This window comes from Mixophyes fleayi, chromosome 3 (genome assembly GCF_038048845.1).
Source record: "Mixophyes fleayi isolate aMixFle1 chromosome 3, aMixFle1.hap1, whole genome shotgun sequence".
In the NCBI taxonomy this organism is placed as follows: Eukaryota; Metazoa; Chordata; class Amphibia; order Anura; family Limnodynastidae; genus Mixophyes; species Mixophyes fleayi.
In genome coordinates, this window is record NC_134404.1 from 48,780,419 (window position 1) to 48,796,280 (window position 15,862).

General features: G+C 42.9%; 1 protein-coding gene across 3 annotated transcripts; it reads right to left on the reverse strand.

The window, feature by feature from the left end:
- Nucleotides 1-2,606: 2,606 nt before the first annotated feature.
- ITGB1BP1 (integrin subunit beta 1 binding protein 1) lies at nucleotides 2,607-15,855 on the reverse strand. 3 transcript variants are annotated; one of them, XM_075201460.1, is made up of 7 exons: nucleotides 15,756-15,855; nucleotides 14,070-14,169; nucleotides 12,887-12,965; nucleotides 7,980-8,116; nucleotides 7,393-7,485; nucleotides 7,053-7,202; nucleotides 2,607-6,240 (listed from the first exon to the last, which is right to left on the reverse strand). In XM_075201460.1, exons 2-7 carry the CDS (start codon nucleotides 14,139-14,141, stop codon nucleotides 6,154-6,156), a joined length of 618 nt encoding a protein of 205 aa, XP_075057561.1. In that variant the 5' UTR covers nucleotides 14,142-14,169; nucleotides 15,756-15,855; the 3' UTR covers nucleotides 2,607-6,153. The 3 variants fall into 3 exon arrangements, with proteins under 3 accessions (XP_075057561.1, XP_075057562.1, XP_075057563.1); XM_075201461.1 differs by having other exon boundaries at nucleotides 15,766-15,847; XM_075201462.1 differs by lacking the exon at nucleotides 7,393-7,485.
- Between the last annotated feature and the right edge of the window lie 7 nt (nucleotides 15,856-15,862).

Genomic DNA, 15,862 nt, shown 5'->3' on the forward strand with positions numbered 1-15,862 from the left:
ACACATTCAAGAAGCTTCCAAATGTTTAGAGAAGGCTTCTTTAAATTCAGATTCTCTTACCACCAGGACCTCTGCACTTACAATAGCAGTGTTAGGCTGACGGTCTGATGACCAACTCGCAGAACCAGATGGCGGAGGTCTTCACCTATAGCAGCCGCCTTTCCCTTACAGCTTAATACGCTCACCGGTACTCAAGATGCCCCCAGGACTTAACTCCAGGCGTAGTGTGAGTTGGTAATATAGGCCCGTAGCGGCAGGCCAGGAGGCTGAATAGAAGGCAGCGGATAGTCAGACGATAACCGAGGTCAAGGGTCACAGGCAAGCAGGATAGTCGGTAAACATGCCAAAAGGTCAGGGTCACAGGCAAGTAGGCAAGGGTCCAAGGTACAGGCAGGGGTCATACACAGTAGTCAATCCAACAGGCTTTCACCAAACAGCACAGGAGCAGGTTAGCCGACAGGGAAACTGGACGCTATAACTGGCAGTGAGGCTCAGACTTCACTGCCTTAAATAGTACTAAGATCCAATCAGGACAGGGCTGACAGTCAGCCTCAGGAGGCTGCTAATTAATTACTAGCTAGAACTGGCATAGGTAATAACATAAACCAGGAAGCATGTATAAAAATATAAATGAACAGTTTTAACCATGAGAGCTCCCCCTGGAGTTGGAGGATGTCCCTACACTCTCCTACTCTGCTACAAAGTTAACCCCAAAGAATAACAGAGCATAGTATCTAATGCACGTGCCCGGCCACTAGATCACGCCCGGATGCGGCGTACCGCTGCGGCTTGTGACCTTAACCTTTTACTGTAACACTCTGTTTGGTGCCGAGTTAGAGCAGATCATTAATGTCGCTTCAGGGAGGTAAGAGCTCCATTCTTCCAGTCAGTAACCCGAAATCTAAACAGGTGAGGGTTTGTTTATTCAGTAGGGAAAAAGGAACCTTCACCAGAGCACAGTTTTCTAATTCTTGGGAAGGGTTTCAGAAAGGCAGGGAGTCCACTCGACGTGGGCTTCCAAGCCAGCAGAAAAGCCCACAGCATGGCAGGACGGATCACCATGTCCTAGTGGTGGGTGCTCATCTCCTGCAGTTTCAGGATCAGTGGTTGGCCTCAACCACAGACACCTGGTTTCGGGGAGTGGAGACAAAGGGATATGTCATAGATTTTGCTAAATTTCTTCACCGCAGGCTTTACTGCCTGAAGGCACAAGACATTGGTGCTCAGAGAAGCTATTCAGAAGCTTCTGTCTTCGCGAGTAGTAGTTCCTATACCTACCTAATAAAGAAAGCGGTTTGGGGTTTTACAACAATCTTTCTGGTACAAACACCGGATGGGTAATTTTGACCAAACTTGAATCTCAGGTCCCTCAACAAGCTTGTTCATGTCCTAGGTTTCAAGATGAAGTAGTTGCAATCAGTGATTGCAGGAATGGAAAAAGGGGAATAGACATAAAAGATGCCTGCCTCCAAGCTTCCATATGGGAGGGATATCAGTGTCTACTTCCAGAGCTGGTAATGGAACTTAGTCATTGCAAATGCTAGTCTGTCCAGGTGGGGAGCTGTCATAGGCCATCTCTGGTATCAGGGACTTTGGTCTCACAGTCCTTATTGCCCATTAACGTAGTGGAGTTGAAAGCAAATTACATGGCGCTCTTAAAGGATCAGGAGGTTCTAACAGGAAAGGCCTTAATGGTCCAATCTAACAAGACCTCTTGGCATCTACTCTGAACTTCAAGGTTCTTTGTGAAGTCCAGAGACCCCAGGGCATTTTACACGAATGCCATGATGATCCCTTGGTTATTTAGTCTAGTATATCTGTTTCTGTCAATCCCCATGCTCCCACGGGTGCTAAAAGACATCAGGCAGCTGCCGTTCTGGTGGCTCCAGGTTAGCCATGCAGGTCTTGGTACTCACATCCTATAGGTGGCCATGGGTCCGCTTTACCAATTGCCTCTTCATTACAATTTTCTTTCCCAGCGTCTTTTGAAAATTGGTGCAGAGGTAAATGCACAAAAGTTACTGTAACTAGATACATTATTGTAGTACAGGCTAGAACATGGAAGCACATCTCTGGTTGATAAATGTTACAGCACTTTTTTTGTTCAGTTACCTGTACATCGGTTTTCACACGTTTCCATATTTCCAAAAATATGCATTTTATTGATTAAAATGTTCCATCAATTAAAATTATTAAAAGTTAAAAAGTTAATTTTCTTAACAAATTAGATATTTACCTGTATCACATCCTCAGTCCAATCAGACCACACAGTAAATATAATACACTTCTTATGTATTTGGGATAAAAAAAAAAAATCTGTCTCTCACAACTATCCAGGACAAGCCAAACTGCCAGACCACACCCCCACAGTTAGTAAGCTCCACCCCTTTAAATCCTGAAAATATGGACTACTGGGGGGAACGAGATTGTGTTAAACCATAAGACTGTAGAAAGAAAATTATTGTGAGCAAATACTGTATCTGCTCAAGAAGCCTCCCTGCACCTGACATTCATACACACGGTCACGCACAAATCACAACACAAAAACATTTGAGGAAAGGTTATAAAAAGTAAACATTTGTTTTTATTTTAGCTGAAAACACTGAGCATAATAAACTAAAAACAAACATTGTGTTTAATAATATTCACATACTTTAAAATAAATATTCGTGACCTTTACTAACAGATATAAGGCAAATAAATGGATTGTAGCCAGGCAAAAAAAGCTTTAAGCTAAAAAAACAATCAGAATTTCTAAGAGAAGACTCATTGCTGGAAGTTGTAATTCAATGGGAGTGCGCAGTATTGGGGAAAAGAGTGAAACGGATGTTTAAGAACATGGCTTGAAATGTGTTATTAAATGTATATTCTACAGCTCAATTCAGTAGGAACCAGTACCATCAGTGATGCGCCGAGTGTCTCCGCTGTATTGGTGGAAGGCTGCATTCTTATGGATATTGGTTCATTGAACAACACAGGAGTCCTCATTGTGTCTAGGTGCAAGATACACTTTAATAAAAGTCATCTACACCACTAAAATATTATTCTGACAAAGACATTGATCAGAAACACTGGTTACACTGTACATCAAGCAGCATCCTAAGTCATCATTAGACGACTCGATATTGTGGTTTGTGAAAGGGAAGAAGCGTCTGACTCCGTCAATTTTTACTTAGAGGTGCTGTCACTTCAGAACAACAATGTCAGCTGAGGCACAACAGCTCCTTGTACATAGGAAATGCCATATATATGTTATAATGCACGTACAAGAGAGCCTGATGCCACTACAATAAAGTCCATAAGAAAAAACATCTGTGAAGGCTACACCAACAAACATAAGAATTATTTAGAACATATATAAGTGTTTTTGGTATAGGAGCTCTGGTGTGCATTTTTACTTCTTGAAATATTTAAAATAAGCATTGAAAGAACACACAGTATGGCTACAACATTTCTAGAAGGCAACCAATGTGGTTAAATAAGAAAATATTGACGGTAATGAGAGGATAAGAACATTTACATTTAAACAACTAGAAGGAAATAATTGAAATACAAGGACAGTAGCAAAATATGGAAATCAGGTTAGCAAGGAGCTGATAAATGCATTCCTAATTCAAGACATTAAGTACATAAACAACAAAACTTAATATTGAAACACAAAGGGGGGTATTCAATTGTTAGCGAGATCCTCGGAAAAACGAGCGCTCAAAATATATTAGCGTTAATACGGTAATATGCGCGTAAATACCGTTAATACGGTAGTTTACTCGCTGAATTTCATCTCGCAGCTCAGGGAGCTGTGAGATGAAATTCAGCGAGTAATTACCGTATTAACGCTAATATTTTTAGAGCGCTCGTTTTCCGGGGATCTCGCTAACAATTGAATACCCCCCAAAGAAGGAAAAATAATTGTTGAAGATAAAGAAAAATAACAACATAATTTGAATATGTGTTTTTGTCTGTAATTACTTAAGAAGAGAAAAAAATCCCAGGAAATATACAGCAATAGCTTATGCATACCATTAAATGTTACTTGTCTAACACAGGAGGACAATACAGTTACACCTAAGCAAATTAAGACAAATAAAGCACCTGAACCAGATGGCATTCACCCATGTGTGCTAAAGGAACTATGTTTGATAATTCGTCGACTAATATTTTTTATATTTATGGACTCTTAAAAAACAATTGTTAATAAGGGAACAAAATCGCAACCAGGAAATTATAGACCTGTGAGCCTGGGTAAATTATTTGAAGGGACTGTAAGGATTAAAATAGTGTAAACTGATAACACAGGGTCAGCATGGTATCATGAAGAATAGGTGCCTATAAGATAGAATTGCATTTTATGGGGAGATAAGTTTTAAATTGAATTTTAGTAGTGCAAGAATACATACGTGCAAATACTGAAGATGAGAGCACTAGATCTAGGGCAGGAAGTGTTAAGTCATATTAAAAAAAATTGTAAACCTATATTTGAGGCCAATAAAAAATGTGCCTAACAAACTTGTTGTAACAAGTAGCATAGAGAGGATCAAGTGCTGGAAGAGGTCATTTACTATAAGGGTGGTTAAGCTGTGGAATTCCTTACCACATGAGGTGGTGATGGCAGATTCACTATCTGAGTCATGGATATGGATTGTAAGAAATGATATATGTCGCTCCAATTAATAGAGGACATCATGGGGATTATTGATCCAGTGAATATATTAGTTTTTGGGATCAGAAAGGGATTTGATTTCCCATGTTGAGGCTAAATTGACAACTGTCAAAACAAGAGTTTCGTTTTGCTTTACTCTGGCTAAATTCAATTAGAATTTATTATTAACCGAATTAGATGGAGCTGTGTGTTTATTCAACCTTAATAACTTTGTAACAATCTATGAACAATTTCCAGCTGTCCATCCTACAGGAAAACATAAAGCCTAGCAATATGACAAAACGCACTGCAGGTTTGTTATGACATAGACTGTCGCTCACAGATAGCTTGGGTTATGGTCAAACTTCTATACTACAATGGTACCAAAGCCGACATGCACATGGAAAAGGCCACAACACACACACTCAATATCTGCGCTCTTTTGTCGGCCTTCCGAATTGGATACATTCCCATAAACACCTTTGGTTTATTGCTGGTTGTATTAATTTGACATATGATCAAGCACAGAAGTGAGTATCTGGAAATTCTTTTGTACAGTGACCCCAATGGGACATGAGGTGAGAGCAGCAATGTACAAAGCACACCAGGAAAGGTCCCGATGATCAGAAACACAGATAGGTATAAAATATATATGAAAGTCTATTTATAAGTATATGCAGACATGCTCAGGCGTGACACACGCTGGAAAGTGATCTTCTCTGAATGGACTGTCACAGAGGCACTGCAGAGTATCTCAGGGGTGGCAGGGATAATACAGACGTGACCCTGCAGATCAGATAATCAGGGGAAGGGAGGTTTGCTGTAAAAGATAATGCCTGGGAGAAGTTCACAACAAATGGCGCTTGTTTATGACTCGATGGAGGAGATTTAATTTTTGGCGTACGGACATCGGTAGGAATCTCTGCTCATTTCCCCTTGCACCTGTATGGGATGCAAGAAAAAGTGAGCGGAGATTCCAGCCATAACATCGGTGCGATGTGTCTCCACGGACAGCTCACCTCAAATTGAATCCCCCCCCAATGATACATTGTACACTTTCATGATGTGTTTGGTCAGCCCAACCTATATCATAGAGTACCTATAACGTACAAGAATGTACCTGCCCCCAAAGAGAATAACACTCACAGGTTGTACCGCTAGCTTTTACAGTATAAAACACTCCTATTTAAAGGTACCCTCACATATACAGATAATAATGTACCGACGCACCATCTAACTTATGTTTAATATGTAGCTCAATACCTTATATCTGTTATAGAACACGGATGATCTGGGATTTAAATGCCAGTTCTAGTTTGTAAGTAACTTACTACAATGTTCCAAAACTGCAACAATAAATTTGAATATAAAAATATAGCTATGTGATATATACAATGTGCATACTAGTCCTGCATTGTGGGGTACTTCTCCAAAATAGATATTTCACAGTGACAGTAACAGGATTGCAACTCTCCTGGTGGACAAGGCACGGCCGGCGTGATCACTGGGTGCAGTCATTCTGCAGCAGGGGCTCGAGTCTTCTCAGCTAGAACAGAGTCAAACGCTGTGGAAAGGACCTTACAGATGGCTTGTGCATGCTCCTGTACGAAGGATGCAAGAAACAGAAGGCATGTGTGGTGTTTTATGTAAAAGGCTCTTAGTAGCGTGTACAGTGTATAGGTCTAAACATATTGGGCTTGATATAGAAGAAAGGAGCAGCCACATTTAGAGATAGAAGTAACTTGCACTTGTGCCCCTTACAGCCTGAGTGGCTGATGGAGTGTGCACAATTCCGTCCCAAGCTAACTAGACACATTACGGCAATGGGACCGTACAATGCGGGTCTCTGTGCTGCAGTGTTACCCACTCAGTCTGGTGCTGGCTGTCACTTTACAAAGGTACCCCAAGTTTGTTGGTCCCCTGCATTGGCTGTAACCAGCACTTGTGTGGGGGGTTGGGGGAGACAGCGATGCTGTTTTTATTTATGTGCTTCTATGTTGTCTTTTTAAAACACTACAGGCACAGCAGTCATCGTCAAAGTGATGATGATGACTGCTGTATCTTTACTAAGGCTGCATATACACAATGGATAACAGAGAACAGTAGTGTGTACCACACTGCAAATAGAATGTCAAATATCTCAAGTTCTGTTAGTTATGGAATCTTTAACTTGTATATGAATGATATTACTTAGCAACATGTATTTTATATTTAGATGTTCCTAAAGTTAAAAAAAAAATGTAAATATTTTGCATATTGAGAGTAAACCAGACTTTAGCTGTAATCAATCCTGTAATATGTAGTGACGGATTTTCTAGTACAGTTCAGAGTGGTGATAAATGTGCCCACTCTTCATATAATGACACAATGTGTGTCACATAAGTTGTGTTAGTAGGACTGAGCCTGTACTCACCAGATTGTTACACTGATACACCCACAGGCTACACTGGTCCTCGCTGACATCTTTGGTCTTCAGGGCCAACAAACTCTTTCCAGCCAGCAGCCCGTCGTCATAGCACACCATGGAGACAATGAGATAGAGCGGGTGCCTGTGTAACACATCCTGAAACAAGACACTCATGTGTTTATTGATGGAGTGCTGATGGGAGATCCTGAAAACATGCCCTGTCTGGAGTTTGAAGAATTACAATGGTGGGGACAGCTTATCTACCCAACGGAAAATAAAGATACTGAATCACAGAAAGTAGCTACGACTGTCAAATTTCTGTTGAAATAAACGTAAACCCACTTACATACTGGTCAGAGGTAGTTACTTTGATGCCGTATTTCGAGACAACCATAATGAATTCTTCATCTGGGGGCACAAAGGGAAGTTTTCCATCTTGCTGAAGTAGAGAACGAAAAAGACTCTGGGACCTGTACTTTGTTCACAGGGACGTAAATGCTGAAATATCTCTATACAGGTCCTAACATATACTGAGCTATACATTAACTAGTGAGAAGTCCCGACCCCTCTCCTAGAAAGACAACCTGTCACAGCTGCCAAACCCACATCACCCCCTGCTGCCAGAAGGTGGCGCTGTAGTTCAACAAAAGGAGACAATGGAATCAGTGCTTTGCCCTAAACAAGTCCTCAGTAGACATTGCATTACTTATGCAGTCATCATGCATATAATGATTACTTATCTCAGCCATCTGACACTATGATTCCATCTGCAGTTTTCACAAGTGAAATAATAAAAGGTTTTCTTTAAGAAAAATATATAACATTATTTAATGGTAAAGCTTTATGCTGAACGTTTCCATACATTTCTCTGTCACATGATCAGTATTTATTGTTATGCAGAATTACAGCCCCACTCCACACAGTCATTCCTACCTGTGCAACATCAATGTAATGTATTAGATCCAATGATCCCTGCAAAGCTTTGGCCTCTTCCGACTTCACTCTTTCAATGGACCCCACATATTTCACCTTAAACTCGGCGCACGGTTCAGAGTTACCGGCAGATTGTCCTGTGAGCAGCAGACAGGAAGAATTAAGGGATCAGAGTGTGTAGGAAAATGATTACAATTGATAAATCTCATTTACTTGTCTTATTGGGTGATGCCGTACATGCTGTGCATAGTTTATACAATACTGCATTGTTGGTTACATTGTTATCTCTGCAGAGAGAGATAAGAGGAAGGGCACTTCCTGTCAGCTTGTTTCAAGAGTTCACTTGAGGCATTTTAAAGGAGACACACATATCAAGTGTTCCTTGTCACACAAAAACATCCTGGAGTTGGTGCCATGACTCGACTGTACGTGTGACAGCTGAGGCAAGGTTTTGTATGTATGGCACTTGTGTAGTTGTGGACTTCTCTGTGTATGGCACTTGTGTGGTGGTCTTCTATATGTATAGCACTTGTGTGGTGGTCTTCTATGTGTATGGCACTTGTGTGGTGGTCCTCTCTGTGTATGGCACTTGTGTGGTGGTCCTCTATGTGTATGGCACTTGTGTAGGGGTGGTGGTCCTCTCTGTGTATGGCACTTGTGTAGTGGTGGTGGTCCTCTCTGTGTATGGCACTTGTGTAGGGGTGGTGGTCCTCTCCTTGTATGGCACTTATGTCGGGGTGGTGGTCCTCTCTGTGTATGGCACTTGTGTAGGGGTGGTGGTCCTCTCTGTGTATGGCACTTGTGTAGTGGTGGTGGTCCTCTCTGTGTATGGCACTTGTGTAGGGGTGGTGGTCCTCTCTGTGTATGGCACTTGTGTAGGGGTGGTGGTCCTCTCTGTGTATGGCACTTGTGTAGTGGTGGTGGTCCTCTATGTGTAGGACACTTGTGTGGTGGTCCTCTCTGTGTATGGCACTTGTGTAGGGGTGGTGGTCCTCTCTGTGTATGGCACTTGTGTAGTGGTGGTGGTCCTCTCTGTGTATGGCACTTGTGTAGGGGTGGTGGTCCTCTCTGTGTATGGCACTTGTGTAGGGGTGGTGGTCCTCTCTGTGTATGGCACTTGTGTAGGGGTGGTGGTCCTCTCTGTGTATGGCACTTGTGTAGGGGTGGTGGTCCTCTCTGTGTATGGCACTTGTGTAGGGGTGGTGGTCCTCTCTGTGTATGGCACTTGTGTCGGGGTGGTGGTCCTCTCTGTGTATGGCACTTGTGTCGGGGTGGTGGTCCTCTCTGTGTATGGCACTTGTGTAGGGTGGTGGTCCTCTCTGTGCATGGCACTTATGTCGGGGTGGTGGTCCTCTCTGTGTATGGCACTTGTGTAGGGGTGGTGGTCCTCTCTGTGTAGGGGTGGTGGTCCTCTCTGTGTATGGCACTTGTGTAGGGGTGGTGGTCCTCTCTGTGTATGGCACTTGTGTAGGGGTGGTGGTCCTCTCTGTGTATGGCACTTGTGTAGGGGTGGTGGTCCTCTCTGTGTATGGCACTTGTGTAGGGGTGGTGGTCCTCTCTGTGCTATGGCACTTGTGTAGGGGTGGTGGTCCTCTCTGTGTATGGCACTTGTGTAGGGGTGGTGGTCCTCTCTGTGCTATGGCACTTGTGTAGGGGTGGTGGTCCTCTCTGTGTATGGCACTTATGTCGGGGTGGTGGTCCTCTCTGTGTATGGCACTTGTGTAGGGGTGGTGGTCCTCTCTGTGTATGGCACTTGTGTAGGGGTGGTGGTCCTCTCTGTGTATGGCACTTGTGTAGGGGTGGTGGTCCTCTCTGTGTATGGCACTTGTGTAGGGGTGGTGGTCCTCTCTGTGTATGGCACTTGTGTAGGGGTGGTGGTCCTCTCTGTGTAGGGGTGGTGGTCCTCTCTGTGTATGGCACTTGTGTAGGGGTGGTGGTCCTCTCTGTGTATGGCACTTGTGTAGGGGTGGTGGTCCTCTCTGTGTATGGCACTTGTGTAGGGGTGGTGGTCCTCTCTGTGTATGGCACTTATGTAGGGGTGGTGGTCCTCTCTGTGTATGGCACTTGTGTAGGGGTGGTGGTCCTCTCCTTGTATGGCACTTATGTCGGGGTGGTGGTCCTCTCTGTGTATGGCACTTGTGTAGGGGTGGTGGTCCCCTCTGTGTATGGCACTTGTGTAGGGGTGGTGGTCCTCTCTGTGTATGGCACTTGTGTAGGGGTGGTGGTCCTCTATGTGTATGGCACTTGTGTAGGGGTGGTGGTCCTCTCTGTGTATGGCACTTGTGTAGGGGTGGTGGTCCTCTCTGTGTGTGGCACTTGTGTAGGGGTGGTGGTCCTCTCTGTGTGTGGCACTTGTGTAGGGGTGGTGGTCCTCTCTGTGTATGGCACTTGTGTAGGGGTGGTGGTCCTCTCTATGTATGGCACTTGTGTAGGGGTGGTGGTCCTCTCTGTGTATGGCACTTGTGTAGGGGTGGTGGTCCTCTCTGTGTATGGCACTTGTGTGGTGGTCTTCTATGTGTATGGCACTTGTGTAGTGGTGGTGGTCCTCTCTGTGTATGGCACTTGTGTAGGGGTGGTGGTCCTCTCTGTGCATGGCACTTGTGTAGGGGTGGTGGTCCTCTCTGTGTATGGCACTTGTGTAGGGGTGGTGGTCCTCTCTGTGTATGGCACTTGTGTAGGGGTGGTGGTCCTCTCTGTGTATGGCACTTGTGTAGTGGTGGTGGTCCTCTATGTGTAGGACACTTGTGTGGTGGTCCTCTCTGTGTATGGCACTTGTGTAGTGGTGGTGGTCCTCTCTGTGTATGCCACTTGTGTAGGGGTGGTGGTCCTCTCTGTGTATGGCACTTGTGTAGGGGTGGTGGTCCTCTCTGTGTATGGCACTTGTGTAGGGGTGGTGGTCCTCTCTGTGTATGGCACTTGTGTAGGGGTGGTGGTCCTCTCTGTGTATGGCACTTGTGTAGTGGTGGTGGTCCTCTCTGTGTATGGCTCTTGTGTAGGGGTGGTGGTCCTCTCTGTGTATGGCACTTGTGTAGTGGTGGTGGTCCTCTCTGTGTATGGCTCTTGTGTAGGGGTGGTGGTCCTCTCTGTGTATGGCACTTGTGTAGGGGTGGTGGTCCTCTATGTGTATTACAACAATTAGGCCAGTTAATGCTGTTCCCATGCCACCCACATGTTGGGGCAGATCCTGTCCCAGTTATGCCCAGGGTTAAATTATGAATGCCTATCATCTGATCACTCCATGGACCTATTAGAGAGCAAATCCAATAGCCTACTTACATTTTTACATAGGAGGCAGCTTTTGCCCTATTGAATAGTGCTAAAAATAAATACAAAATTATGACATTATTAAAAAAAAACTCAAGTCTCCCACGATAGGAAGACTACTATCCCACAGTAGGAAGACTACTAACCCATGGTAGGAAGACTATTATCCAATGATAGGAAGTCTACTAAAAGTAAAATCTAGTTTAAAAAAAAATCCTGGAACAAAAGTTACATCATGCCAGAAAACACATACACTGTATTCAGGCTGACAAACTTACACAAAGTTCCCACTCAATATCCCTATAAAAGTAAGAAGTCACAGAACTAATTTCAGGGGTACAATTCTAGGGCTTTAGTGTACTTTTCCAAATTTGCATGTCTGTGATTTTAGCGGATATGTGGACGCACACGTTTAAACCTAAACATATGGAGCCTGAATCATTAGCACGCAAATAGTGTGTTTTTCTTTTAATACGCACATAAATCAGGTATACACACGTCCGCAATCAACAAGGAGCGGTTGTGAAGATACATTTGGTGATGAATAGGGCTCTAGGTCCGCTCTGCTCTAACAGACAATACACTGCAGGATACATCCAATACATATGTGGAATATAAACTTCCAAGGGAACGCACAGAACAAAATAATTTACAATTAATGCCACCTATTAATAGTATAGTCAGGACAAAACATGTTTGCTTTTTTCATAAAATACATGTATTAGGATGTTATAAATGTCTACTGTATATAAAAAGCATTTTTAAAGTTGCTCCTGACTGCAAACACATGTTCTAGCATACATATACGAGTGTAGTTGGAGCAAGTGAGAAGCACGATGATACCAAAACTAGAGTCGGACATTGCTGCATGCGTCTGAGCTTGAAAAGCCCTTACTGTATACTTACTACGTGCATATGCCAATTGCCCACCCTGTTCTGCCCATGAAATTGTAGTCTGTAGTACGGGTCCTTTGTGCTCGAAGATAAATTGGATGTTGCTGTAATCACTGCTGTATGGTTTGTTTCTGGGCATGTGCATTGCGATTTTACGCAAAATACGGCACGTATGTGGTATTGACGTTCCCTAATGAATCAGGCCCATGGTACTTATGAACTCTATACACTTCAATAGTATTTAGGAATATTTAGTACGAGATATTTGGCTTTAATGCATTTCAGAATCTGTAAGACATGTTTTATAGATATATGTAATAATGAAGATTGGCTTGGCCATCCAAGGAGTTTAAAGTCAATAGACCTCAGGTAGTGACAGGGTTAAATGGCGGCAACTGCACTGTTCTATGCTACCTGCTCGTTTCATTTACATAGGGAAAGTGGAGCTTCCACTCTAAATTCCTACCAAGGTCCATTTAGTCAGCAGCCAATTAAGCTACCAGTATGTTTTTGGATTAAGGGAGAAAAACATAGTACCCGGGGGAAACCCATACAAACAGGGGGTTAACTTGCTCCACACAGATAGGGGCTGGTCGAATTCGACCTCGTGACCCCAGCGCAGTGAGGCAGCAATGCTAACCACTATGCTGCCGGAACTGCCAGTAACCGCTAGGCTGAACGGTCTATAACAGGAAAATGCTCGAACAAGGTACAATGTCCAGTTTTCACCAATCAGGACATGAACTTACCAAAGCTTTTAGCAGAGTCAGTGTCCAGGCTAGCCACGGTGCTGGATCTGGACAGGCCCCCAAGGCTGGAATCTACAGACTAAAAAAAACAAAACGTACGGTTACCTTTAAAACATCACAGAATACAGAAATGGTAACACTTTTACTTTATAAACCGAGTTGCACGGTGCAAAAGCAACAAAGACTGGTGGCATTTACCACATTATTAATAACAGTTTAGTGACACTCAATTAAATGATTACAGGGAAACAAGCTGGATGCTTAAATTTGTTTCCATAAAGGTGTGTTTGACATCACAATCCTCCTGCAACATTTTCACAGAATTCTTACATCACAACTCTGTACAGTTAGGAGACCCTGCTCCTTCCGCTATCTAACTCTCAGTCTGTGGCGTCCCGCTGCCTTCATTTTTCTCCTCACATCCATCACCAACATAGTCGTGACAAGTCAACAAGGATAGACAAGTCACTGCCTCCCACAATATCAACGCACTCATTTCCTGAAACATTATGTGCTGCTGTGATGGTGATTATCTAATTGGCTAAAGGCTGTTCTAAGCCCATGAACCTTGAAACTACATTTACAGAAAGATGAAGGAAAAGCTCCTTCCATACTAACCACTCCTCCAAGGATGATGATTATCAAAAGGAAATTAAAAGAGCAGAATGGTCCTCTATTTCTTATTCTCCAAGGGTCATACAAAATCAGAGGTCTCTTAGCTAAACTTGTTGTCTTGTATAGAAGAGTAATCCTATTTCCAGTCCTGTCTACTTATATACCATATTTGTATCAACGTGTGAATGATATTTGCATGGACAAGTATAGTATTTGTTAAGCTGGCCACATACTGCAATCTAGCTGTCCTGTGTGAAATCTGGATGAACAGGTAGGAGGACAATTTGACCACATATGTGGAATGTAGAATTAATAAGATCTGGTTGGTCACTGTGCAGACTACACAATCAGATTGCACGAATCACAAGGTTTCCTGTTTACAGACAACCAATACACACACCACAAATGCCGTTATTGGCAGACATGATTTACCATCGGGCTCCATCAAACTTCTGTGTGACATGGAGATCATTTTGGGTCTTTTTACCTGACGATTTTTGGCTAGATTTAACCCTCCAGCAGACAACTTTCAGTAATGACTGGACTACATGTTAGGACGTGTACAAACCTTACTCTTGGTGCTGATCTCACTGCTCTGAGAGCTGCTGCTGCTGTGTCTCTTCTTCCCCTTACGGAACATTCTCTTCTCACAATCCCATCCGGACTTCCTGAGGTTATAAGAACAAAATGGTATGTGATGGTCTCACCATAGTATTCCTACTTCCACCACCTTCTACACCAGGCCTGTCCAACCTGCGGCCCTCCAGATGTTGTGAAACTACAAGCCCCAGCATGCTTTTCCGGTAGACAACCAGTTGATAGCTGGAAGGGCATGCTGGGACTTGTAGTTTCACAACACCTGGAGGGCCGCAGGTTGGACAGGCCTGTTCTACACTATGTCCAAGACCACAAAGCGGGACATTTATTTATTTTTTTTTCTAGTCTACAATGCTTGTGCAAGTCAAGTTACCTAGTGTTATCAAAAGTAAAGCAGCTCTGCAATATGCATTATTTGTAATACAGAAGTATTGTCTCTGCTTAAAATAATTACAAAAAACCCTTCTAAAGAAGAAAAATGGAGGTGTTGCCCATAGCAACCAACCAGATTCTAGCTATCATTTATCAAGTACATTCTACAAATAATAGCTGGAATCTACTTGGTTCTTATGAGCAACATCTCAATTTTTCCTTTTTAGGTTTGTCCAGATGAGAAAGACGATGGGTTTTCTGGAAAGCACTAATAGAATTGCACATCCTGTATAACATACGTACCTCAGAATTGTGCACTGAAATTTACAATTTCAACTTTCAGAACACTTTTAATTATTTTTTTTAAATAACTTCCATGCATGGCCAGAAGTCCATGCTTAACAAGTTGCCTCTTGATGCAGAGTGTAAGGCTGGGTACACACTACAGGTTTTTCACCTGTAGTGTGGGCCAATCACACAATAAACGAACGTTCAGCCCTATAACACAGTAGTGTGTACGCTCCAACAATGAATGATTATCGCTCCAAAGCACATAGTATTGTTTCATTTGATTATCCGCCTCTTCCCTCCCTCATTCCGTCCTTCAAATCGTAGGCTGTCGGAAGTGTCATTGCATATGGACATAAATAGGATGTTCTTGCATTCACTGCCATAAAATCCGTATCTGAGCACGCACAGAGTAATTTTACGCTAAAAATACGGCACACAATGGGACTTACGTCCAAAAAAGCCCATCATGTGCAATGCTGTTTTGGTGGACCTTGAAGCACCCCAATCCCCATTATGGGATGTTTATCAAATGTTATTACAATGGACTTTTTGTATTTGAAATACTCCTTTACACTAAATATTAACATTTGAAGCCTAGACACCAGCATAATAATCAATGTTAAAAACTGGACATTGTATGCAAAAAAAATAGGACTTTCCAGTGCATTGTTCAATGCTGGAAAAAAAAAAGTGTTTTCAGAGGCAGCTATTTAAAACCCTGGACTGTGGTTGAAAAATAAATACTGCTAGCAGCAGTGCACATGTATGTATGTATGTGTATGTATATATATATATATATATATATATATATATATATATATATATATATATATATACACACACACACATACATACATGTGCACTGCTGCTAGCAGTATTTATTTTTCAGCCACAGTCCAGGGTTTTAAATAGCTGCCTCTGAAAACACTTTTACATACATAAACATTGTCTACGGGGGATGCACAAGGCACAGACCCATGATACAGCACGGTACCTGCTCTCACCAGGCGCCACACCCAGTATCAGTAGTATCAGGCGGCAGTGTCACAGCTCACTCTGCCGGGGAGTAAATGAGAGCGGAACCATAGTGCAGGGAACCGA

What these genes read in the sequence shown, in the direction of transcription:
- ITGB1BP1 (XM_075201460.1), bottom strand. Translation starts at nt 14,141, where the DNA reads ATGTTCCGTAAGGGGAAGAAGAGACACAGCAGCAGCAGCTCTCAGAGC. An exon ending in AGATCAGCACCAAGAGTAAG is followed by an intron (nt 12,966 to 14,069) that starts GTTTGTACACGT and finishes TGTTTTTTTTAG; the next exon opens with TCTGTAGATTCCAGCCTTGG. An exon ending in TAACTACCTCTGACCAGTAT is followed by an intron (nt 7,203 to 7,392) that starts GTAAGTGGGTTT and finishes GTCTTGTTTCAG; the next exon opens with GATGTGTTACACAGGCACCC.